General features: G+C 48.0%; 1 protein-coding gene across 5 annotated transcripts in view; it reads left to right on the forward strand.

The window, feature by feature from the left end:
* LOC116956558 (ribosomal protein S6 kinase alpha-3-like) overlaps positions 1-27,843 on the forward strand; it is a 120,905-nt gene that overhangs the window by 1,741 nt on the left and 91,321 nt on the right. For all 5 annotated transcript variants that reach the window (XM_076054461.1, XM_076054464.1, XM_076054460.1 and 2 more), the window contains exons 2-3: positions 1,489-1,673; positions 19,573-19,623. In XM_076054461.1, coding sequence (XP_075910576.1) covers positions 1,614-1,673; positions 19,573-19,623 — 111 coding nt within the window. In that variant the 5' untranslated portion in view covers positions 1,489-1,613. The remainder of the gene's footprint in view (positions 1-1,488; positions 1,674-19,572; positions 19,624-27,843) is intronic.

Here is a 27,843-nt window from a genome sequence, read left to right on the forward strand (position 1 = left end):
CACTCACGCACCCACTCACCCACGCACCCACTCACCCACCCACCCAATCACCCACCCACCCAATCACCCACCCACTCACCCACCCACTCACTCACCCACTCACTCACCCACCCACCCACTCACCCACCCACTCACTCACTCACCCACTCACTCATCCACTCACTCACCCACTCACCCACGCACTCACTCACTCACCTACTCATTCACTCACCCACTCACTCACCCACTCATTCACTCACCTACTCACTCACCCACGCACTCACTCACCCACGCACTCACCCACGCACTCACCCACGCACTCACCCACTCACTCACCCACTCACTCACTCACCCACTCACTCACCCACTCACTCACCCATTCACTCACCCATTCACCCATCCATTCACCCATCCACTCACCCATCCACTCACCCATCCACTCACCCACCCACTCACTCACTCACCCACCCACCCACTCACCCACCCACCCACTCACCCACCCACCCACTCACCCACCCACCCACTCACCCACCCACCCACTCACCCACCCACTCACCCACCCACCCACTCACCCACCCACTCACCCACCCACTCACCCACCCACCCACTCACCCACCCACTCACCCACTCACCCACTCACTCACCCACTCACCCACCCACTCACCCACCCACCCACTCACTCACCCACTCACTCACTCACCCACCCACTCACCCACCACCCCATCCACCCACTCACCCACCACCCCACCCACCCACTCACCCACTCACTCACCCACCCACTCACCCACCACCCCATCCACCCACTCACCCACCACCCCACCCACCCACTCACTCACCCACTCACCCACTCACTCACCCACTCACCCACCCACTCACTCACCCACTCACTCACCCACCCACCCACCCAATCACCCACCCACCCAATCACCCACCCACCCACCCAATCACCCACCCACCCAATCACCCACCCACCCACCCAATCACCCACCCACCCACCCAATCACCCACCCACCCAATCACCCACCCACCCACCCAATCACCCACCCACCCAATCAACCACCCACCCACCCAATCACCCACCCACCCAATCACCCACCCACCCACCCAATCACCCACCCACCCACCCAATCACCCACCCACCCAATCACCCACCCACCCACCCAATCACCCACCCACCCAATCACCCACCCACCCACCCAATCACCCACCCACCCAATCACCCACCCACCCACCCAATCACCCACCCAATCACCCACCCAATCACCCACCCACTCACCCACCCAATCACCCACCCACTCACCCACCCACTCACCCACCCACCCACCCAATCACCCACCCACCCACTCACCCACCCAATCACCCACCCAATCACCCACTCACTCACTCACCCACCCACCCAATCACCCACCCACTCACTCACCCACCCACCCAATCACCCACCCACTCACTCACCCACCCACTCACCCACCCACCCACTCACCCACTCCCCCCCCACCCCCGTGCCCACAGTGTTCCCCCCCCTCCCCCCACAGAGTCTTGTTGTTGAGGCTATACGGGGGGGTGAGGGTGGGGTGAGGAGCGACTGGTGAGGAGCTGCTGCTGGTGGTGAGGAGGAGGAGGAGGAGTGGCCAGCCATGCCTCTCGCTCAGCTCGCCGACCCCTGGGTCAAGATGGATATCAAGCGGCAAGGAGAGGTGAGGGGGGTGAGGTGGTGAGGGTGGTGAGGTGGGTGAGGGTACAGGGGGGTGAGGGGGGTGAGGAGGGTGAGGGGGGTGAGGGGGGTGAGGGTACAGGAGGGTGAGGGGGGTGAGGGTGAGGTGCCATATATATAATACTATAGTTACATTACTATCAGACACAATGCCATATATATAGTACTATAGTTACTTTACTATCAGACACAATGCCATATATATACCACTATAGTTACATTACTATCAGACACAATGCCATATATATAGTAATATATAGTACTATAGTTACATTACTATCAGACACAATGCCATATATATGATACTATAGTTACATTACTATCAGACACAATGCCATATATAGTACTATAGTTACATTACTATCAGACACAATGCCATATATATAGTACTATAGTTACATTACTATCAGACACAATGCCATATATATACCACTATAGTTACATTACTATCAGACACAATGCCATATATATAGTAATATATAGTACTATAGTTACATTACTATCAGACACAATGCCATATATATGATACTATAGTTACATTACTATCAGACACAATGCCATATATAGTACTATAGTTACATTACTATCAGACACAATGCCATATATAGTACTATAGTTACATTACTATCAGACACAATGCCATATATATAATACTATAGTTACATTACTATCAGACACAATGCCATATATAGTACTATAGTTACATTACTATCAGACACAATGCCATATATATAATACTATAGTTACATTACTATAAGACACAATGCCATATATAATACTATAGTTACATTACTATCAGACACAATGCCATATATATACAACTATAGTTACATTGCTATCAGACACAATGCCATATATATAATACTATAGTTACATTACTATCAGACACAATGCCATATATATACAACTATAGTTACATTACTATCAGACACAATGCCATATATATACAACTATAGTTACATTACTATCAGACACAATGCCATATATATAACACTATAGTTATATTACTATCAGACACAATGCCATATATATAACACTATAGTTACTTTACTATCAGACACAATGCCATATATAACACTATAGTTACATTACTATCAGACACAATGCCATATATATAATACTATAGTTACTTTACTATCAGACACAATGCCATATATATAATACTATAGTTACTTTACTATCAGACACAATGCCATATATATAATACTATAGTTACATTACTATAAGACACAATGCCATATATATAGTACTATAGTTACTTTACTATCAGACACAATGCCATATATATAACACTATAGTTATATTACTATCAGACACAATGCCATATATATAACACTATAGTTACTTTACTATCAGACACAATGCCATATATATAATACTATAGTTACATTACTATCAGACACAATGCCATATATATAATACTATAGTTACATTACTATCAGACACAATGCCATATATATATATAACACTATAGTTACATTACTATAAGACACAATGCCATATATATAATACTATAGTTACATTACTATCAGACACAATGCCATATATATAATACTATAGTTACTTTACTATCAGACACAATGCCATATATATAGTACTATAGTTACATTACTATCAGACACAATGCCATATATAACACTATAGTTATATTACTATCAGACACAATGCCATATATATAATACTATAGTTACATTACTATCAGACACAATGCCATATATATATAACACTATAGTTACATTACTATCATACACAATGCCATATATATAATACTATAGTTACATTACTATCAGACACAATGCCATATATATAATACTATAGTTACATTACTATCAGACACAATGCCATATATATAATACTATAGTTACATTACTATCAGACACAATGCCATATATATAATACTATAGTTACTTTACTATCAGACACAATGCCATATATATAGTACTATAGTTACATTACTATCAGACACAATGCCATATATAACACTATAGTTATATTACTATCAGACACAATGCCATATATATAATACTATAGTTACATTACTATTAGACACAATGCCATATATATAACACTATAGTTACATTACTATCAGACACAATGCCATATATATAGTACTATAGTTACATTACTATCAGACACAATGCCATATATATATATAACACTATAGTTACATTACTATAAGACACAATGCCATATATATAATACTATAGTTACATTACTATCAGACACAATGCCATATATATAATACTATAGTTACTTTACTATCAGACACAATGCCATATATATAGTACTATAGTTACATTACTATCAGACACAATGCCATATATAACACTATAGTTATATTACTATCAGACACAATGCCATATATATAACACTATAGTTACATTACTATCAGACACAATGCCATATATATAATACTATAGTTACATTACTATCAGACACAATGCCATATATATATAATACTATAGTTACTTTACTATCAGACACAATGCCATATATATAATACTATAGTTACATTACTATCAGACACAATGCCATATATATAATACTGTAGTTACATTACTATCAGACACAATGCCATATATATAGTACTATAGTTACTTTACTATCAGACACAATGCCATATATATAATACTATAGTTACATTACTATCAGACACAATGCCATATATATAACACTATAGTTACATTACTATCAGATACAATGCCATATATATAATACTATAGTTACATTACTATCAGACACAATGCCATATATATTATACTATAGTTACATTACTATCAGACACAATGCCATATATATTATACTATAGTTACATTACTATCAGACGCAATGCCATATATATAACACTATAGTTACATTACTATCAGACACAATGCCATATATATAGTAATATAGTTACATTACTATCAGACACAATGCCATATATAATACTATAGTTACATTACTATCAGACACATTGTCATATATATAATACTATAGTTACATTACTATCAGACACAATGCCATATATATAACACTATAGTTACATTACTATCAGACACAATGCCATATATATAATACTATAGTTACATTACTATCAGACACAATGCCATATATATTATACTATAGTTACATTACTATCAGACGCAATGCCATATATATAACACTATAGTTACATTACTATCAGACACAATGCCATATATATAATACTATAGTTACATTACTCTCAGACACAATGCCATATATATATAATACTATAGTTATATTACTATCAGACACAATGCCATATATATAATACTATAGTTATATTACTATCAGACACAATGCCATATATATAATGCTATAGTTACATTACTATCAGACACAATGCCATATATATAACACTATAGTTATATTACTATCAGACACAATGCCATATATATAACACTATAGTTACATTACTATCAGACACAATGCCATATATATAATACTATAGTTACATTACTATCAGACACAATGCCATATATATAATACTATAGTTACATTACTATCAGACACAATGCCATATATATAACACTATAGTTACATTACTATCAGACACAATGCAATATATATAATACTATAGTTACATTACTATCAGACACAATGCCATATATAATACTATAGTTACATTACTATCAGACACAATGCCATATATATACAGTACTATAGTTATGTTACTATCAGATACAATGCCATATATAATACTATAGTTACATTACTATCAGACACAATGCCATATATATAGAACTATAGTTACATTACTATCAGACACAATGCCATATATATAATACTATAGTTACATTACTATCAGACACAATGCCATATATATAATACTATAGTTGCATTACTATCAGACACAATGCCATATATATAATACTATATTTGCATTACTATCAGACACAATGCCATATATATAATACTATAGTTACATTACTATCAGACAATGCATATATAATACTATAGTTACATTACTATCAGACACAATGCCATATATACCACTACAGTTACATTACTATCAGACACAATGCCATATATATATAAATAATACTATAGTTACATTACTATCAGACAATGCATATATAATACTATAGTTACATTACTATCAGACACAATGCCATATATAATACTATAGTTACATTATCAGACACAATGCCATATATATAATACTATAGTTACGGTACTGTCAGACACAATGCCATATATAATACACTGATTACATTATCAAACACAATGCATCACGTATCATCAGAGTGTGTTGCATGTTCACCACCAGGAGCTTGTGTGGTTAATTGCAGGAACGTGTTAAATTGCAAAAGCTATAATCTACGTTGGTGTTTGAACTTCTTGACACAACTGCTGCTGTTTTATTGTTGGAAGCGAGGGGTGAAGCACAGATTATTATTTTACTCTGATACGGTCATGGGACGTGCCATCATGTTAGTCTGTCCAGGTACCTCGGGGGTCTTTGTCTGTGTGTGAGTGTGTCTGTGTGTGAGTGTGTGTCTGTGTGTGTGTGAGTGTCTGTGTGTGAGTGTGTGTCTGTGTGAGTGTCTGTCTGTGTGAGTATCTGTGAGTGTCTGTGTGAGTGTCTGTGTGAGTGTGTGTGTGAGTGTCTGTGTGTGAGTGTGTCTGTGTGTGAGTGTGTGTGTCTGTGAGTGTGTGTCTGTGTGTGAGTGTGTCTGTGTGTGAGTGCGTCTGTGTGAGTGTCTGTGTGAGTGTCTGTGTGAGTGTCTGTGTGTGTGAGTGTCTGTGTGTGAGTGTCTGTGTGTGTGTGAGTGTCTGTGTGAATGTCTGTCTGTGAGTGTGTCTGTGAGTGTCTGTGTGTGTGTCTGTGTGTATGTCTGTGAGTGTCTGTGAGTGTGTGTGTGTCTGTGTGTGTGTGTGTGATTGTGTGAGTGTCTGTCTGTGAGTGTCTGAGTGTCTGTGAGTGAGTGTCTGTGAGTGTCTGTGTGTATGCCTTGGTAGTGTGGGGAGCGGTGGGTGTAGTGGTTAGCGCTACGCTGCGCTATGAACCCGGCCACCCAAGTTTGATTCCCACTCACGGCCACCAACACCACCACGTGGCGATTATCTGAACCGGTCCTGGGCCTCCCCTGGGTTCCACCACCATCATCATCACGGTGGCTAGGAGATGTTGACTACCTCGCCTGGTGTACAGGAGGTCGTGGGTTCGACCACCACCATCATCATCACGGTGGCTAGGAGATGTTGACTACCTCGCCTGGTGTACAGGAGGTCTTGGGTTCCACCACCACCATCATCATCACGGTGGCTAGGAGATGTTGACTACCTCGCCTGGTGTACAGGAGGTCGTGGGTTCCACCAGCATCATCATCACGGTGGCTAGGAGATGTTGACTACCTCGCCTGGTGTACAGGAGGTCGTGGGTTCCACCACCACCACCATCATCACGGTGGCTAGATGTTGACTACCTCGCCTGGTGTACAGGAGGTCGTGGGTTCAACCACCATCATCATCACGGTGGCTATGAGATGTTGACTACCTCGCCTGGTGTACAGGAGGTCGTGGGTTCGATCCCGACCTTGTCTAAGCCTGCTGCTGCTGCTGTATATTTGGAGTCTGCGTGTCTCTCCGTCTCTTCCCGTGGTGGTCTCGTGGATTTCATCTCCAGTTTTCTCCCTCCACATTTAGAATCAACGGCGACGCTTTCAGAGGGTGCTTGGCCACTGCTGATACATTCCCACGTGATGACGATGACGATGATGGCAAGCGGCCACTTGGTTGAGCTGCTAACATTTGTGATGTGCAGGTCGCTCCTGAAACAGCTCCACAGCAGCTTAGTTGGGGGGGGCTTTACCTGGTGAAATAAAAGTTTAGTTTAGCTCTATGGGTGTCTGTGGGTCTCTATGGGTCTCTGTGAGTATGTGTGTCTGTGGGTCTCTATGAGTATGGGTGTTTGTGGGTCTCTGTGGGTCTCTATGGGTCTCTATGAGTATGTGTGTCTGTGGGTCTCTGTGAGTATGGGTGTCTGTGGGTCTCTATGAGTATGGGTGTTTGTGGGTCTCTGTGGGTCTCTATGGGTCTCTATGAGTATGTGTGTGTCTGTGGGTCTCTGTGAGTATGGGTGTCTGTGGGTCTCTATGAGTATGGGTGTTTGTGGGTCTCTGTGGGTCTCTATGGGTCTCTGTGAGTATAGGTGTCTCTGGGTCTCTGTGAGTATGGGTGTCTGTGGGTCTCTGTGAGTATGGGTGTCTGTGGGTCTCTATGAGTATGGGTGTCTGTGGGTCTCTGTGAGTATGGGTGTCTGTGGGTCTCTGTGGGTCTCTGGGTCTCTATGAGTATGGGTGTCTGTGGGTCTCTATGAGTATGGGTGTCTATGGGTCTCTGGGAGTATGGGTGTCTGTGGGTCTCTGTGAGTATGGGTGTCTGTGGGTCTCTGTGAGTATGGGTGTCTGTGGGTCTCTATGAGTATGGGTGTCTGTGGGTCTCTATGAGTATGGGTGTCTGTGGGTCTCTATGAGTATGGGTGTCTATGGGTCTCTGGGAGTATGGGTGTCTGTGGGTCTCTATGAGTATGAGTGTCTGTGGGTCTCTGTGAGTATGGGTGTCTGTGGGTCTCTTTGATTGTCTGTGGGTCTCTATGAGTGTCTGTGGGTCTCTATGGGTCTCTGTGAGTATGTGTGTCTGTGGGTCTCTGTGAGTATGGGTGTCTGTGGGTGTCTGTGGGTCTCTATGAGTAATTTGTCTGTTTGTCTCTATGAGTATGGGTGTCTGTGGGTCTCGTGTGAGTATGGGTGTCTGTGGGTCTTTATGGGTCTCTGTGGGTCTCTATGGGTCTCTGTGAGTATGTGTGTCTGTGGGTCTCTATGAGTGTGGGTCTCTATGAGTATGGGTGTCTGTGGGTCTCTATGAGTATGGGTGTCTGTGGGTCTCTGAGTAATGGGTGACTATGGGTCTCTATGAGTATGGGTGTCTCTATGAGTAATGGGTGTCTGTTGGTCTCTATGAGTATGGGTGTCTGTTGGTCTCTATGAGTATGGGTGTCTGTGGGTCTCTGAGTATGTGGGTCTCTATGGAGCTCTGTGAGTCTCTATGGATCTCTGTGGATCTGTATGGGTCTCTGTGGGTCTCTGTGAGTATGGGTGTCTGTGGGTCTCTATGGGTGTCTGTGGGTCTCTATATGTATATGTGGGTCTCTATGGGTGGCTGTGGGTCTCTATGGGTGTCTGTGGGTCTCTGTGGGTGTCATCATCATCACCACCACCACCATCACCACCATTACCACCACCATCACCACTCTCTCGCCATCATCATCATCACCACCCCACCATCACCACCATTACCACCACCATCACCACTCTCTCGCCATCATCATCATCACCACCCCACCATCACCACCATTACCACCACCATCACCACGCTCTCGCCATCATCAGCACCACCACCATCACCACCCTCTCGCCATCATCAGCACCCTCCCATCGTCATCATCACCACCACCATCACCACTCTCTCGCCATCATCAGCACCCTCCCATCATCATCACCACCACCATCACCACTCTCTCGCCATCATCATCACCATCACCATCATTACCACCACCATCACCACTCTCTCGCCACCATCACCACTCTCTCGCCATCATCAGCACCCTCCCATCATCATCACCACCATCACCATCACCACCCTCTCGCCATCATCAGCACCCTCCCATCATCATCATCATAATCACCACCACCATCACCACTCTCTCGCCATCATCAGCACCCTCCCATCATCATCCTCACCACCACCACCATCACCACTCTCTCGCCATCATCAGCACCCTCCCATCATCATCACCACCATCACCACCCTCTCGCCATCACCATCATCACCCTTCCATCACCACCACTATGATCAATCACCCTTCCATCACAACCCTCCCATTACCACCACCCTCTCATTATCATCACCATCACTCCACCCATCATCATCACCACTCCCCCATCACCACTCCCCCATCATCACTCCCCCATCACCACTCCCCCATCACCACTCCACCATCACCACTCCACCATCACCACTCCACCATCACCACTCCACCATCACCACTCCACCACCACCACTCCACCATCACCACTCCACCATCACCATCACCACTCCACCATCACCACTCCACCATCACCACTCCACCATCACCTCTCCTCCATCACCACTCCACCATCACCACTCCACCCATCATCATCACCACTCCACCACCACCACTCCACCATCACCACCACCACTCCACCACCACCATCACCACTCCACCACCACCACCATCACCCCCCTCCCTCCCACCTTGCCCACCCCCCTCTCTCTCTCTCTCTGTCTGCCCACGACTCTGTGCCTCCTTCCCGTGTCGCTGACGCCAGAGGTACAAAGGTCTTATGGGCTGTAGGGTCTAGGGAGGGTGGGTGTGGGTGGGTGTGGGTGGGTGGGGGTGGGTGTGTGGGTGGGTGTGTGGGTGGGTGTGTGGGTGGGTGGGTGGGTGTGGGTGGGTGTGGGTGGGTGTGGGTGGGTGGGTGTGTGGGTGGGTGGGTGGGTGGGTGTGTGGGTGGGTGGGTGTGTGTGGGTGGGTGAGTGGGGGTGGGTGGGTGGGTGTGGGTGGGTGGGTGTGTGTGGGTGTGTGTGGGTGTGTGTGGGTGGGTGTGGGTGGGTGGGTGAGTGGGTGTGGGTGGGTGTGGGTTGGTGAGTAATTGAGTGGGTTGGTGGGTGGGTGTGTGTGTGGGTGGGTGTGGGTGGGTGGGTTGATAGCTGAGTGGGTGGGTGGATAGCTGAGTGGGTGGGTGGATAGCTGAGTGGGTGGGTGGATAGCTGAGCGGGTGGGTGGATAGCTGAGTGGGTGGGTGAGTGTGGTGGGTGGGCGAGAGAGTGGGTGAGTGAGTATGCCACGGTGAGCTAGGAGATGTTAACTCCCTCGCCTGGTATACAGGAAGTCGTGGGTTCAATGCCCATCCTGATGTCTGCTGCTGCTGTATACTTGGAGTCTGCGTCTCTCTCTCTCTCATCATCATCACGGTGAGCTAGGAGATGTTAACTCCCTCGCCTGGTATACAGGAGGTCGTGGGTTTCACCACCACCATCATCACGGTGGCTAGGAGATGTTAACTCCCTCGCCTGGTATACAGGAGATCGTGGGTTCAATGCCCATCCTAATGCCTGCTGCTGCTGTATACTTGGAGTCTGCGTGTCTCTCTCTCTCATCATCATCACGGTGAGCTAGGAGATGTTAACTCCCTCGCCTGGTATACAGGAGGTCGTGGGTTCAATGCCCATCCTAATGCCTGCTGCTGCTGTATACTTGGAGTCTGCGTGTCTCTCTCTCTCTCATCATCATCACGGTGAGCTAGGAGATGTTAACTCCCTCGCCTGGTATACAGGAGATCGTGGGTTCAATGCCCATCCTGATGTTTGCTGCTGCTGTATATTTGGAGTCTGCGTCTCTCTCTCTCTCTCCCTGTGGTCACGCGCGCTTAGAGTATTTTGCCGGTTTCTCGGTGTGCATTCCCACTGGAATAAGATGACGACGATGACGACGATGACGATGATGTTAAGCTCACTCCGCTGAGTCGCTTCTGAATGGGAGCTGCAGCACGGTAGCTCAGTGTGGCCCTACCTGGTGACGTTAAAATAGTTTTTGGTCAGAGTCCCAGGCTGGGCGGGTGGGTGTTGGCCGTGCTACCCATATCTCTTAATGTCATCGCTGGCCGGATTCCACCGCTCTGCCTCCCCCTCCCTCCCACCCCCTCTCTTTTCCCTCCTCCTCCTCCTCCCCCTCCTCCTCCTCCTTCTCCCCCTCCTCCCTCCTAGGTCATCTCGGCTCCAAATGTAGTACTCTGTGCTGTGTGTGTGCCGCTGGGGAGAGAGAAAGGTGGCCGGGCATGGTGGTGGTGATGGTGGTGGTGATGGTGGTGATGGTGGTGGTGATGGTGGTGGTGGTGATGGTGGTGATGGTGGTGGTGGTGATGGTGGTGGTGGTGATGGTGGTGATGGTGGTGGTGGTGATGGTGGTGGTGGTGATGGCGGTGATGGCGGTGGTGATGGTGGTGGTGATGATGGTGGTGATGGTGGTGGTGGTGATGGTGGTGATGGTGGTGGTGGTGATGGTGGTGGTGGTGGTGATGGTGGTGATGATGGTGATGGTGGTGATGATGGTGGTGATGGTGGTGGTGGTGATGGTGGTGGTGGTGATGGTGGTGGTGGTGGTGGTGATGATGATGGTGATGGTGGTGGTAGTGATGGTGGTGGTAGTGATGGTGGTGGTAGTGATGGTGATGGTGGTGATGGTGGTGCTGGTGGTGGTGGTGGTGATGGTGGTGGTGGTGGTGATGGTGGTGGTGGTGGTGATGGTGGTGTTGGTGGTGATGGTGGTGGTGATGGTGGTGATGGTGGTGGTGGTGATGGTGGTGGTGAAGGTGGTGATGGTGGTGGTGGTGATGGTGATGGTGGTGATGGTGGTGGTGATGGTGGTGATGGTGGTGATGGTGATGGTGGTGGTGGTGATGGTGGTGGTGGTGGTGATGGTGGTGGTGGTGATGGTGGTGGTGGTGATGGTGGTGGTGGTGGTGGTGATGGTGGTGATGGTGGTGGTGGTGGTGATGGTGGTGGTGATGTTGGTGATGGTGGTGGTGGTGATGGTGGTGGTGGTGGTGATGGTGGTGGTGGTGATGGTGGTGGTGGTGGTGGTGGTGGTGATGGTGGTGGTGGTGATGGTGGTGGTGGTGATGGTGGTGGTGGTGGTGATGGTGGTGGTGATGGTGATGGTGGTGGTGATGGTGGTGGTGATGGTGATGGTGGTGATGGTGGTGGTGGTGATGGTGGTGATGGTGAAGGTGGTGGTGGTGATGGTGGTGGTGGTGATGGTGGTGATGGTGAAGGTGGTGGTGATGGTGGTGGTGGTGGTGATGGTGGTGATGGTGAAGGTGGTGGTGATGGTGGTGGTGGTGGTGGTGATGGTCACCCCACACGCCCGGTGTGCCACCGTGCCGGCGGCCTTCCTAGGCGGCGCTGCACTTGCCCCAGAAGAGTAAGGGTCGGGGCTGTACTGCACGGGGGTTCTTTTGCCTTTGCTCACCGCAATTCCACCGCAGCCACGGGCCGCCCGTGGCTGCGGTGGCATAACGGAGCGGACGTTAAGGATCCCATGGCGTCACTCGCAAGAGTAGATGTGGGCGGGCGACTCGAGTGAATTGGTCGGTGACTGAGTGGGTGGGTGACTGAGTGGGTGACTGAGTGGGTGATTACGTGACAGGCTGAGTGAGTGAGTGAGTGACTGAGTGAGTGACTGAGTGAGTGAGTGGATGAGTGGGTGATTGCGTGACAGACTGAGTGAGTGGATGAGTGGGTGATTGCGTGGCAGACTGAGTGAGTGACTGAGTGAGTGGATGAGTGGGTGATTGCGTGACAGACTGAGTGACTGGGTGAGTGACTGACTGAGTGAGTGACTGAGTGAGTGACTGAGTGGATGAGTGGGTGATTGCGTGACAGACTGACTGAGTGAGTGACTGAGTGACTGAGTGAGTGGCTGAGTGGGTGATTGCGTGACAGACTGACTGAGTGAGTGACTGACTGAGTGAGTGACTGAGTGGATGAGTGGGAGATTGCATGACAGATGGAGTGAGTGAGTGACTGAGTGATTGGGTGAGTGGCTGACTGAGTGAGTGACTGAGTGGGTGATTGCATGACAGACTGAGCAACTTACAGACTGAGTCAATGAGTGGGTGTGATATAATGAAAAAAAAACGGCTTCTGAGACTGGGCATGGCAAGCCGGCCGAGCAGAGAGGAAGTTCAACCAGGTGGTGGTGGTGGTGGTGGTTGTGGCTCTTTGATGACGCCAGCAATTTTACGTGGAGCACAGCGAACCTAAGCCGAAACTCCGCGGGCGAATCAGCCGCAGGATCCGATCGCCGCCACGCCAGTCGGCGGCTCCCCTAACTCCCTCCGCCATCGTCATCGTCGCCACGAACTGAAACTAAATACTATTTTTTTTTTTATTTGACCAGTTAAGGCCCCACCGAGCTATATGAAGGGAATGCCTCTGCTTACGAACATTCGACCAACGTACGTCCAGTTGCCTGTTTGTATCGAGAGTCGTAAGTTCAACCACCGCGCAATAGATGGTGGCATCTACATCTGCAGAACGTGAAGAACCAGTGGCATCTACATCTGCAGAACGTGAAGAACCAGTGGCATCTACATATGCAGAACGTGAAGAACCAGTGGCATCTACATCTGCAGAACGTGAAGAACCAGTGGTGTCTACATCTGCAGAACGTGAAGAACCAGTGGCATCTGCATCTGCAGAACGTGAAGAACCAGTGGCATCTACATCTGTAGAACGTGAAGAACCAGTGGCATCTACATCTGTAAAACATGAAGAACCAGTGGCATCTACATCTGCAGAACGTGAAGAACCAGTGGCATCTACATCTGTAGAACGTGAAGAACCCAGTGGCATCTACATCTGCAGAACATAAAGAACCAGTGGCATCTACATCTGTAGAACATGAAGAACCAGTGGCATCTACATCTGCAGAACGTGAAGAACCAGTGGCAACTACATCTACAGAACGTGAAGAACCAGTGGCAACTACATCTACAGAACGTGAATAACCAGTGGCATCTGTATCTGCAGAACGTGAAGAACCAGTGGCATCTACATCTGCAGAGCATGAAGAACCAGTGGCATCTACATCTGTGGAACGTGAAGAACCAGTGGCAACTACATCTGCAGAACGTGAAGAACCAGTAGCATCTACATCTGCAGAACGTGAAGAACCAGTGGCATCTACATCTGCAGAACATGAAGAACCAGTGGCAACTACATCTACAGAACGTGAAAAACCAGTGGCATCTACATCTGCAGAACGTGAAGAACCAGTGGCATCTGCATCTGTAGAACGTGAAGAACAAGTGGCATCTACATCTACAGAACGTGAATAACCAGTGGCATCTACATCTGTAAAACATGAAGAACCAGTGGCATCTACATCTGCAGAACGTGAAGAACCAGTGGCATCTACATCTGTAGAAAGTGAAGAACCAGTGGCATCTACATCTGCAGAACTTGAAGAACCAGTGGCATCTACATCTGTAGAAAGTGAAGAACCAGTGGCATCTACATCTGCAGAACTTGAAGAACCAGTGGCATCTACATCTGTAGAACATGAAGAACTAGTAGCATCTACATCTGCAGAACGTGAAGAACCAGTGGCATCTACATCTGCAGAACATAAAGAACCAGTGGCATCTACATCTGTAGAACATGAAGAACCAGTGGCATCTACATCTGCAGAACGTGAAGAACCAGTGGCAACTACATCTACAGAACGTGAAGAACCAGTGGCATCTGTATCTGCAGAACGTGAAGAACCAGTGGCATCTACATCTGCAGAGCATGAAGAACCAGTGGCATCTACATCTACAGAACGTGAAGAACCAGTGGCATCTACATCTGCAGAACATGAAGAACCAGTGGCAACTACATCTACAGAACGTGAAGAACCAGTGGCATCTGTATCTGCAGAACGTGAAGAACCAGTGGCAACTCCATCTACAGAACGTGAAGAACCAGTGGCAAATGTATCTGCAGGAGATTCTACAACTTTTAAAGCCATTCCCCATGTTTAGTGGACACGCCATACAACACATTTGCAATCGACCGGAGTAAAGTTGGAGTTACGAACCCCAATCGACCTCTGGAACCTAACTCGTTTGTTATGAGCGGAGGAGTCCCTATAGCTTCTCTTTCAGAAGCCACCTGGCCATCACAAACGATAGCGAGCTTAACAAAGTGGCTCATTGTCATTGTGCGGAAATTCATAGCGGCAGCCAAATGCTCTTAAGCGACACGCTGACGTTGATTCTAAATGTGGAGGGTGAAACCGGAGGACCCAGAGACAGATCCATGCGATCACGGGGAGAGAGAGAGAGAGAGAGACGCAGACTCCTAATAATTATATTTGGGGTCTGCATCTTGGTCTCACCAAGGCCATTGCCGAGCTTTTGACGTCTCGGCTCAAGCAGTGGAACTTGTTGGATGAAAGTGCGCAAGTCGCAGATCAGAGGAAGCGTCACCAACCCTTTTGAAGCTTCTTCGCCCGTCAAGATGGGCCTCTGCTTCTGCCACAATGTGACCAGTCTGTTGATCGAGGCAATCGGGATCGCCTGTAACCAGAATGAGTGGCGCCTCTTCATTGGCAGCTCATCCAGGAGCCTCAAAGCCGTGCTGCTGCTCCACAATGGCTCACTCGGTGCACCTCAAAGAGGATTACAACAGCATCAAGACCTTGCTGGACGCCTTGAAGTATGATGAGTACGGCCGGGAGGTCATCGGAGACTTCAAAACGGTGGCATTCCTGATGGGTCTCCAAGGCGGTTTTACCAAGTTTCCCCTGCTATATTTGCCTTTGGGACAGCAGGGACACCAAGGCGCACTACCACAGGCTGGACTGTTCCACAGCGGACCGAGTTCTCTGTGGGGAGGAACAACGTCAAGTGGGAGCCACTGGTGGACCCCCGGAAGGTGCTGATGCCACCACTGCACGTCAAATTGGGCCTCGTGAAACAATTTGTCGGAGCTGTAGATAAGGAGTCGGCAGCCTTCAAGCACCTTCAAGACTTCTTCCCTAAGCTGCCTGAGGCAAAGGTCAAAGCCGCTGTCTTCGTCGGACCACAGATAAAGAATATCCTGTAGTGCAATGATTTCCCCAAGAAGCTCACTAGTAAGGAGAAAGCGGCTTGGGACAGCTTTGCCGCAGTGGTTCGTGGCTTCCTGGGCAATCACAAGGTCGAAAACTATGTGGAGCTGGTTGAGACTCTGGTGAAGAACTACGGCACAATGGGGTGTAGGATGTCTTCTCAGAGTCCATATCCTTGACGCTCATCTTGATCAATTCAAGGAGAACATGGGAGCGTACTCGGAGGAGCCAGGCGAGCGCTTCTACCAGGACATACTGGACTTTGAACGCCGCTACCAAGGACGGTGTAACGAGAACATGACGGGAGACTACATTTGCGGGCTGATTCGTGAAAATAATTTACAGTATAATCGTAAATCTCTAAAAACTTCTCACCTCTTAATCTTTTGTGGTCATTTTTTTATTACTTTAGTATAAATACGTGTAAATTTTGATTCATGTCGTTTTTTTTCTCTGACTTTATGTGAACAAAAGTAAAGTTTGTGGGGAATAATAGCCATTTTTTATACGTTTTAGGCATACGCAATTACGAAATAACACTTACTTACCCAGGAACAAGAAACTGTCACATCGTGTAATCAGCATCAGGGGTCAGGGTCGGGATCGAACACACGACCTCCTGCATACCAGGCGAGGTAGTTAACATCTAGCCACCGTGATGATGGTGGTGGTGGTGGTGGAACCCACGACCTCTTGTATACCAGGCGAGGTAGTTAACATCTCCTAGCCACCGTGATGATGATGATGGTGGTGGAACCCACGACCTCCTGTACACCAGGCGAGGTAGTCAACATCTCCAAGCCACCGTGATGATGATGGTGGTGGTGGAATCCACGACCTCCTGTACACCAGGCGAGGTAGTCAACATCTCCTAGCCACCGTGATGATGATGATGGTGGTGGAATCCACGACCTCCTGTATACCAGGCGAGGTAGTTAACATCTCCTAGCCACCGTGATGATGATGGTGGTGGAACCCACGACCTCCTGTATACCAGGCGAGGTAGTCAACATCTCCTAGCTACCGTGATGATGATGATAATGGTGGTGGAACCCACGACCTCCTGTTTACCAGGCGAGGTAGTTAACATCTCCTAGCCACCGTGATGATGATGGTGGTGGAACCCACGACCTCCTGTATACCAGGCGAGGTAGTCAACATCTCCTAGCCACCGTGATGATGATGATGATGGTGGTGGAACCCACGACCTCCTGTACACCGGGCGAGGTAGTCAACATCTCCTAGCCACCGTGGCGCCATCATCAGCCACGGTCCGTCCGCTGCTGAACGAAGGCCTCCCCCTAGTCTCCGCCACGACTACCATCATCAGCCAGGGTCTCTGTCCACTGCTGGATGGAATTGCACCTCAACACAGACAGGGGAACACGTGGGTTCGAGAGAACACTGACCTGATCAGAGATGCCAACGACATTGTCATGGCATTGATCGATGCTCAGCGTCTCATCAGCGGCAGTCTCGGGCTCTGCCTCAATCGGATGCTGGCGAACTGCCCTAGTTGTTTATAGGCAAGGACGGGTTTTGACATTAAACGTCTCATCGGCATTGATTCAGAGGGAGAAAGCACGTGGGTTCGAGGGAACACCGGCGGATTGGAGACGTTGTGAACTCGAGCACGTACACCAAGCTCTTAAGGCTAATGGTTACTCCGACTGTACAATCCACAAAGCTATCACTCAAACCATGAAGAAGGAGCCTCTTGAGGAGCCTTTCAAAACCATCACTTTACCCTACATTGCGGGGATCGCAAAAAAAGATCTCCAAAATCTTGAATAAACACAACATCCAGGTCCGTTTCAACACATTGCATAAAATCCGTGATCTGTTTCCGGCTGTAAAAGATGTGATTCCGGACATACAGTACCCTGGCGTCTACAAACTAAGTTGCCTCTGTGGTAGTAGTTACATTGGAGAAACCAAACGCCATGTCTCGGACCGCATTCGTGAACACAAAGCAGACCTTAAACACGGTAGGACCCACACCTCGGCCGTGGCAGATCATTGTTCTAATTCAGTAGGCTCACATGACATTGACTTCTCCAAGACAGAGGCTCTTTGTAAGCCATCTGGCTACCATGAGAGATTCGTTCATGAGGCTATCCACATACACGAGCACAGAGACAATTTCAACCGAGAAGATGGATTCTGGCTTAGCAATCATTGGAAGGATTTGATAAACCATTTCAGGTCTTAATTGATTGTTCACGCTTACGGTGGCTCTCAGACAGCATACATTAAATTTTCGTCTCCCCCCTCCTCTTTTCAGAACATAGATGGACTAGTCCTTCTAAATAAACTGAAAAATCGCTGCGCGTGGCGCTGACGGTTTTTATAAATAAATAAACACACAGCTACCGGCTTAGTGCGGCCTGGAAGCGTATTATTAAATAATACACATTACATTTAAAGAATTACTAATCTACAACTCATTACTAATCATAACCAATGACTGATTACTAATCGATTATATAATTACAATACCCCCCCACCTCCGCCTCTAATCACTGCACCTGATATGAGTTAAGTGATGACGTCACCCTGCTGCTCTATATAAAAACCGGGAGCAAGCGAGGGCTTTACCATTCTGGCGAATTGACCGATGATGCTGGAAGTATTTACCAGCGAAACGTCACAGTACAACTCAAACTGTAAATGTTGTGGATTCACTCTTCAACAACACACCGGTGGGCTAAAGTAGTGAACTATTTTTGTCTTTTTGTCAACGTGACACTTTTTTTTTGCTGATTGGCCGTGTCGGGTGGTGGAGGGTTACGACACATTTATAAATGAACGCGATCTAACCCCCAAGACACCTTTGTTATGAATAAACACACCGGTTCTAAAAAATAAATAAATTAATGCGAACCGACACCACCTGATGACGACCGTTTGTGTTACGGTCGAAACGTCGTGATGAATTTTTTTTTATTTTTTTATATATATGTTTTATTTTATATTGTTTTATTGTTTCCCCTTCAACGTGGTGACTTCACCGAAAGAGCCGAGAATATGAATTGTGTTGTAATTGTCATCGCATTGATCGACGCTCAGTGTCTCATGAGCAGTCGGAGTGAGGGCTGGCTCTCCGCCTACGTCCCTGTGATCACTGTTACGTTGCATTGAAGATTGACCTCTGTGCTACCCCCTCCTCCTCCTCCCTCCGTGTTTCTGTTTGCAGAATGTGATCCTTGCAGCCACAGACAACTTGGATGAGAGCGCCCCGGTCCAGGTAAGAAGGGGAAGTGTCATGAGAGAGTGTGAGAGTGTGAGAGAGTGTTAGTGTGAGAGAGAGTGTGAGTGAGTGTGAGTGTTAGTGTGAGAGAGAGTGTTAGTGTTAGAGAGTGTTAGAGAGTGAGTGAGTGTTAGTGAGTGTGAGTGAGTGAGTGTGAGTGTTAGTGTTAGAGAGTGTGAGTGAGTGTGAGTGAGTGTGAGTGAGTGTGAGTGAGTGTGAGTGACTGTGAGAGAGTGTTGGTGAGTGTTGGTGAGTGTTAGAGAGTGTTAGTGTGAGAGAGTGTTAGTGAGTGTTGGTGAGTGTTAGAGAGTGTTAGTGTGAGAGAGAGTTAGAGAGTGTGAGAGAGTTAGAGAGTGTTAGTGAGTGTGAGAGTGTTAGTGTGAGTGTGAGTGAGTGTTAGTGAGTGTGAGAGAGTGTGAGAGAGTGTGAGAGAGTTAGAGAGTGTTAGAGAGTGTGAGTGAGTGTTAGTGAGTGTGAGAGAGTGTGAGAGAGAGTGTGAGTGAGTGTGAGAGAGTGTTAGTGAGTGTTAGAGAGTGTGAGTGAGTGTGAGAGAGTGTTAGTGTGAGAGTGAGTGTGAGTGAGTGTTAGTGAGTGTGAGAGAGTGTGAGTGACTGTGAGAGAGTGTGAGTGAGTGACTGTGAGAGAGTGTTAGTGAGTGTGAGTGAGTGTTAGTGAGTGTTAGTGTGAGAGAGAGTGTTAGTGAGTGTGAGAGAGTGTTAGTGAGTGTGAGAGAGTGTGAGTGAGTGTGAGTGAGTGTTAGTGAGTGTGAGTGCGTGTTAGTGAGTGTTAGTGAGTGTGAGTGAGTGTTAGTGAGTGTTAGTGAGTGTGAGAGAGTGTTAGTGAGTGTGAGAGTGTTAGAGAGTGTGAGAGAGTGTTAGAGAGTGTGAGAGAGTGTGAGAGAGTGTGAGTGAGTGTGAGTGTTAGTGAGTGTGAGAGAGTGTGAGTGACTGAGTGAGTGTTAGAGAGTGTGAGTGAGTGTGAGTGAGTGTGAGTGAGTGTTAGAGAGTGTGAGAGAGTGTGAGAGAGTGTGAGTGAGTGTGAGAGAGTGTGAGTGAGTGTGAGAGAGTGTTAGAGAGTGTGAGAGAGTGTGAGAGAGTGTTAGTGAGTGTGAGTGAGTGTGAGTGAGTGTTAGTGAGTGTGAGAGTGTTAGAGAGTGTGAGAGAGTGTTAGAGAGTGTGAGAGAGTGTGAGAGAGTGTTAGTGAGTGTGAGTGAGTGTGAGTGAGTGTGAGAGAGTGTGAGAGAGTGTTAGAGAGTGTGAGAGAGTGATAGGGAGTGTTAGAGAGTGTGAGTGAGTGTTAGTGAGTGTGAGAGAGTGTTAGTGAGTGTGAGAGAGTGTTAGTGAGTGTGAGGGAGTGAGAGAGTGTGAGAGAGTGTGAGAGAGTGTTAGAGAGTGTTAGTGAGTGTTAGTGAGTGTGAGGGAGTGTGAGAGTGTGAGAGAGTGTTAGAGAGTGTTAGAGAGTGTTAGTGAGTGTTAGTGAGTGTGAGAGAGTGTGAGGGAGTGTGAGAGTGTGAGAGAGTGTGAGAGTGTTAGTGAGTGTGAGAGGGAGTGTGAGAGAGAGTGTGTGTGTGAGAGTGAGTGTGAGTGAGTGTTAGTGAGTGACTGTGAGTGACTGTGAGAGAGTGTGAGTGAGTGTTAGTGAGTGTGAGTGTGAGTGAGTGTGAGTGAGTGTTAGTGAGTGTTAGTGAGTGTGAGAGTGAGTGAGTGTTAGAGAGTGTGAGAGTGAGTGTTAGAGAGTGTTAGAGAGTGTGAGTGAGTGTGAGAGTGAGTGAGTGAGAGAGTGTGAGAGTGTGAGTGAGTGTGAGAGAGTGTGAGAGAGTGTGAGACTGTGAGAGTGTGAGAGTGAGTGACTGTGAGTGAGTGTGAGAGAGTGTGTGTGAGTGTGTGGACCCCCCTAATGGAACATCTTCGCCGGTTAGAAACATTTAGGCTGGCCTTCCTACGATCCATCCTGGGTTTAACCAGGCTGGATTGTGTGAGGAGCTCACATATCCTTGAAAGATCTGGGCAAGGTCCCATTGGTGAGCTCCTCCGGCAGGCAAGGCTGCGTTGGCTGGGTCATGTAGCCCGCATGCCCAGCCACCGCATGCCGAAACAGCTTTTGTTCGGCCGGATCGAGGGGGCTAAACGGGCGCGGCACGGGCTAGAGAAGAGACGGAGTGATGTGGTACAGGAGGACGTGGAGCTGAGTGGACTTGCCGATGACCGGTACCAGCATCAGCCAGTCATCTCAGTCAGTCGACCCGTGGCACCTGGGTCTGCCCCGTGACCTCCTGCCAGCGGGCGTTCGACACTTCACGTGGCCTCAGGGTGCACATAGCCTGGCACAAGCGTCGTGGTGACGTCACCACCACTTAGTGGCGAATGGCGGTTGTTGTGTGAGAGAGTGTGAGAGAGTGAGTGTGAGTGAATGAGTGACTGTGAGTGACTGTGAGTGGCTGTGAGTGACTGTGAGTGAGTGTGAGTGAGTATGAGTGACTGTGAGTGACTGTGAATGAGTGTGAGTGAGTGTGAGTGACTGTGAGTGACTGTGAGTGAGTGTGAGTGAGTTTGAGTGAGTGACTGTGTGAGTGAGTGAGTGAGTGTGAGTGACTGTGAGAGAGTGTGAGAGAGTGTGAGAGTGAGTGTCAGTGAGTTTGAGTGTCAGTGAGTTTGAGTGAGTGATTGTGAGTTTGTGACTGTGAGTGTGTGACTGTGAGTGTGAGTGACTGAGTGAGTGTGAGTGACTGTGAGTGAGTTTGAGTGAGTGACTGTGAGTGAGTGACTGTGTGAGTGAGTGTGAGTGAGTGTGAGTGACTGTGAGAGAGTGTGAGAGAGTGTGAGAGTGAGTGTCAGTGAGTTTGAGTGAGTGATTGTGAGTGTGTGACTGTGTGACTGTGAGTGACTGTGAGTGAGTTTGAGTGAGTGACTGTGAGTGAGTTTGAGTGAGTGACTGTGAGTGAGTGACTGTGTGAGTGAGTGTGAGTGTGTGACTGTGAGTGAGTGTGAGTGACTGTGAGTGTGAGTGAGTGTGAGTGAGTGTGAGTGAGTGTGTGGATGCCGTGGTGTCTACGAGACGTTAACTCCCTCGCCTGATATGGAGGAGGGCCGTGGGTTCGATCCCGACCCTGGCGCCTGCTGCTGTGTATTTGGAGTCTGCGTCTCTGATCATCGTCATCGCGGTGGCGAGGAGATGTTGACTACCTCCTGCATGCCGGGAGGTCAAATTGGCTGCTATGAAGTCCACGCCATGATAAGCCCACTTCGTTGACCTATCATTGGTGGCCGACCAGGATCGCTTCTGAAAGAGAGTTATGCAGAAGCTCAGTGGGGTCCTCACACCTGGCAAAAATAAAAAAATAAAATAGTTTCGTTTCTGAGAGACGGTGAGAATGTGCGTGTGACAGTGATAGAGAGAGAGAGAGGGAGAGAGACTTCGACTCCCGCTCACGGCAACCACCAACACCAGTGATGGCGATTATCCGAACCGGTCCTGGGCCTGCCCGTAGGTGGACTCTGCCTCAAATGAATACCCGGTGTAGCTGCGTAGCAGTGTAGTAAACATCGCTAGCACTGGGGTGCTGGCCAGTAGCCTTCATAGCTGCTGCTGCTGCTACTCGCTACTCACAGCACTTGCCCCTACAGCCTGCTAGAGGCTACACGGGGGATCTTTGTCTTTGTGTGTTCATAGGCAGCTGCTGCTACTCGCTACTAACAGCACTTGCCCCTACAGCCTGTTAGAGGCTACACGGGGGACCTTTGTCTTTGTGTGTTCATAGGCAGCTGCTGCTACTCGCTACTAACAGCACTTGCCCCTACAGCCTGTTAGAGGCTACACGGGGGACCTTTGTCTTTGTGTGTTCACAGGCAGCTGCTGCTACTCGCTGCTAACAGCACTTGCCCCTACAGCCTGTTAGAGGATACACGGGGGACCTTTGTCTTTGTGTGTTCATAGGTAGCTGCTGCTACTCGCTACTAACAGCACTTGCCCCTACAGCCTGCTAGAGGCTACACGGGGGCTCTTTGTCTTTGTGTGTGTCGAGAGCGGTGGTGCAGTGGTTGGCACGCTGCGCAACTGACCCGGCAAGCCGAATTTGATGATTGCCACTCAGGGCCCATATCAGTGGCACGTGAGCTGAACCACTCCCTGTGATTGGGTGATTGAGCGGGTGAGCGAGCGGGTGAGCAGGTGAGCGAGCGGGTGAGCAGGTGAGCGAGCGGGTGAGCAGGTGAGCGAGCGGGTGATTAGGTGTGCGAGCGGGTGAGCAGGTGTGCGGGTGATTAGGTGAGCGAGTGGGTGAGCAGGTGAGCGGGTGATTAGGTGAGCGAGCGGGTGAGCGAGAGGTTTGGTGTGGAGCCCTGCGGACCAAACGGTTTTGTGGTCCCTGGGAATGCGGCCTGACCAGCCCCCACCCTCCACCATCGCTTCCCCCCACCCCACACCGGTGAAGTTAGACCCCGGAAAGAGCCTCGGTCACCTCGAAGATCGCGCGGTGCTGAGAGCGGTGCTGTCAGCACGCGATTCTTTTTGTTGCACGAGGTGAAATTCCGCTTAGTCGGGCGGCTTCTGCTGCCTGGTTCTTCACGTTCTGCAGATGTAGATGCCACTGGCTCTTCACGTTCTACAGATGTAGATGCCACTGGTTCTTCACGTTCTACAGATGTAGATATCACTGGTTCTTCACGCTCTGTAGATGTAGATGCCACTGGTTCTTTACGTTCTGCAGATGTAGATGCCACTGGTTCTTCACGTTCTACAGATGTAGATGCCACTGGTTCTTCACGCTCTGTAGATGTAGATGCCACTGGTTCTTCATGGTCTGCAGATGTAGATATCACTGGTTCTTCACGTTCTACAGATGTAGATGCCACTGGTTCTTCACGTTCTGCAGATGTAGATGCTACTGGTTCTTTACGTTCTGTAGATGTAGATGCTACTGGTTCTTCACCTTTTACAGATGTAGATGTCACTGGTTCTTCAAGTTCTGCAGATGTAGATGCCACTGGTTCTTCACGTTCTGCAGATGTAGATGTCACTGGTTCTTCACGTTCTACAGATGTAGATGCCACTGGTTCTTCATGTTCTGTAGATGTAGATGCCACTGGTTCTTCACGTTCTACAGATGTAGATGCCACTGGCTCTTCACGTTCTGTAGATGTAGTTGCCACTGGTTCTTCATGTTCTGCAGATGTAGATGCCACTGGTTCTTCACGTTCTGCAGATGTAGATGCCACTAGTACTTCACGTTCTGCAGATGTAGAAGCCACTGGTTCGTCACGTTCTGCAGATGTAGATGCCACTGGTTCTTCACGTTCTGTAGATGTAGATGCCACTGGTTCTTTACGTTCTGTCGATGTAGATGCCACTGGTTCTTCACGTTCTGTAGATGTAGATGCCACTGGTTCTTCATGCTCTGCAGATGTAGATGCCACTGGTTATTCACGTTCTGGAGATGCCACTGTTTCTTCACGTTCTGTAGATGCAGATGCCACTGGTTCTTCATGTTCTACAGATGTAGATGCCACTGGTTCTTCACGTTCTGCAGATGTAGATACCACTGGTTCTTCACGTTCTGTAGATGTAGATGCCACTGGTTCTTCATGTTCTGTAGATGTAGATGCCACTGGTTCTTCACGTTCTGCAGATGTAGATGCCACTAGTACTTCACGTTCTGCAGATGTAGAAGCCACTGGTTCGTCACGTTCTGCAGATGTAGATGCCACTGGTTCTTCACGTTCTGTAGATGTAGATGCCACTGGTTCTTCATGTTCTGTAGATGTAGATGCCACTGGTTATTCATTTTCTGCAGATGTAGATGCCACTGGTTCTTTACGTTCTGTTGATGTAGATGCCACTGGTTCTTCATGTTCTGTAGATGTAGATGCCACTGGTTATTAATTTTCTGCAGATGTAGATGCCACTGGTTCTTCACGTTCTGTAGATGTAGATGCCACTTGTTCTTCACGTTCTACAGATGTAGATGCCACTGTTTCTTCACGTTCTGTAGATGTAGATGCCACTGGTTCTTCACGTTCTGTAGATGTAGATTCCACTGGTTCTTCACGTTCTGTAGATGTACATGCCACTGGTTCTTCACGTTCTGCAGATGTAGATGCCACTAGTTCTTCACGTTCTACAGATGTAGATGCCACTGGTTCTTCACGTTCTGCAGATGTAGATGCCACTGGTTCTTCACGTTTTGTAGATGTAGATGCCACTGGTTATTCACGTTCTGTAGATGTAGATGCCACTGGTTATTCACGTTCTGTAGATGTAGATGCCACTGGTTATTCACGTTCTGTAGATGTAGATGCCACTGGTTATTCACGTTCTGTAGATGTAGATGCCACTGGTTCTTCACGCTCTGCAGATGTAGATGCCACTGGCTCTTCATGTTCTGCAGATGTAGATGCTACTGGTTCTTCACGTTCTGTAGATGTAGATGCCACTGGTTATTCACGTTCTGTAGATGTAGATGCCACTGGTTATTCACGTTCTGTAGATGTAGATGCCACTGGTTATTCACGTTCTGTAGATGTAGATGCCACTGGTTATTCACGTTCTGTAGATGTAGATGCCACTGGTTCTTCACGCTCTGCAGATGTAGATGCCACTGGCTCTTCACGTTCTGTAGATGTAGATGCCACTGTTTCTTCAAGTTCTGTAGATGTAGATGCCACTGGTTCTTCACGTTCTACAGATGTAGATGCCACTGGTTCTTCACATTCTGCAGATGTAGATGCCACTGGTTCTTCACGTTCTGCAGATGTCGATGCCACTGGTTCTTCGCGCTCTGTAGATGCCACTGGTTTTTCACGTTCTGCAGTTGTAGATGCCACCACCGCTATCTATTGCACGACGGTTGAACTTACGACTCTGTGCGTGTATCTGTGGCAACTGGACATGCGGGCCAGGTTTGTTTGTATCTCCCTGCGTGTCCTTTGCTCACCACGTGCAATAAAACCTACCCGGGTGCCGAAGTTACCTACACGTTCCAGCCACCGTAGACTCAACACTGCATCATAGACTCAACACTGCACCATAGACTCAACACTGCACCATAGACTCAACACTGCACCATAGACTCAGCACTGCACCACAGACTCAACACTGCACCATAGACTCAACACTGCACCATAGACTCAACACTGCACCATAGACTCAACACTGCACCATAGACTCAACACTGCACCATAGACTCAGCACTGCACCACAGACTCAACACTGCACCATAGACTCAACACTGCACCATAGACTCAACACTGCACCATAGACTCAACACTGCACCATAGACTCAACACTGCACCATAGACTCAACACTGCACCATAGACTCAACACTGCACCATAGACTCAACACTGCACCATAGACTCAACACTGCACCATAGACTCAACACTGCACCATAGACTCAACACTGCACCATAGACTCAACACTACCCATACACTCAACACTGCCCATAGACTCAACACTGCACAATCGATTCAACACTGCACCATAGACTCAACACTGCCCATAGACACAACACTGCACCATAGACTCAACACTGCACTATAGACTCAACACTGCACCATAGACTTAACACTGCCCCATAGACTCAACACTGCACCATAGACTCAACACTACCCATACACTCAACACTGCCCATAGACACAACACTGCACAATCGATTCAACACTGCACCATAGACTCAACACTGCCCATAGACTCAACACTGCCTATAGACTCAACACTGCCTATAGACTCAACACTGCCCATAGACTCAACACTGCCCATAGACTCAACACTACCCATACACTCAACACTGCACAATCGATTCAACACTGCACCATAGACTCAACACTGCCCATAGACTCAACACTCCACCATAGTCTCAACACTCCACCATAGACTCAACACTGCCCATAGACTCAACACTGCACCATAGACTCAACACTGCACCACAGACTCAACACTCCACCATAGACTCAACACTGCACCATAGACTCAACACTGCACCATAGACTCAACACTGCACCATCGACTCAACAGTGGATCATAGACTCAACACTGCCCATAGACTCAACACTGCCCATAGACTCAACACTGCCCATAGACTTAACACTACTTATAGAATCAACACTGCCCATAGACTCCACACTGCTCCATACATTCAACACTGCCCATAGACTCAACACTGCCCATAGACTCAACACTGCCCATAGACTCAACACTACCCATACAGTCAACACTGCCCATAG

Source organism: Petromyzon marinus, chromosome 66, assembly GCF_048934315.1.
Source record: "Petromyzon marinus isolate PM22_M1 ecotype Great Lakes invasive population chromosome 66, UKy_Petmar_22M1.pri1.0, whole genome shotgun sequence".
In the NCBI taxonomy this organism is placed as follows: Eukaryota; Metazoa; Chordata; class Hyperoartia; order Petromyzontiformes; family Petromyzontidae; genus Petromyzon; species Petromyzon marinus.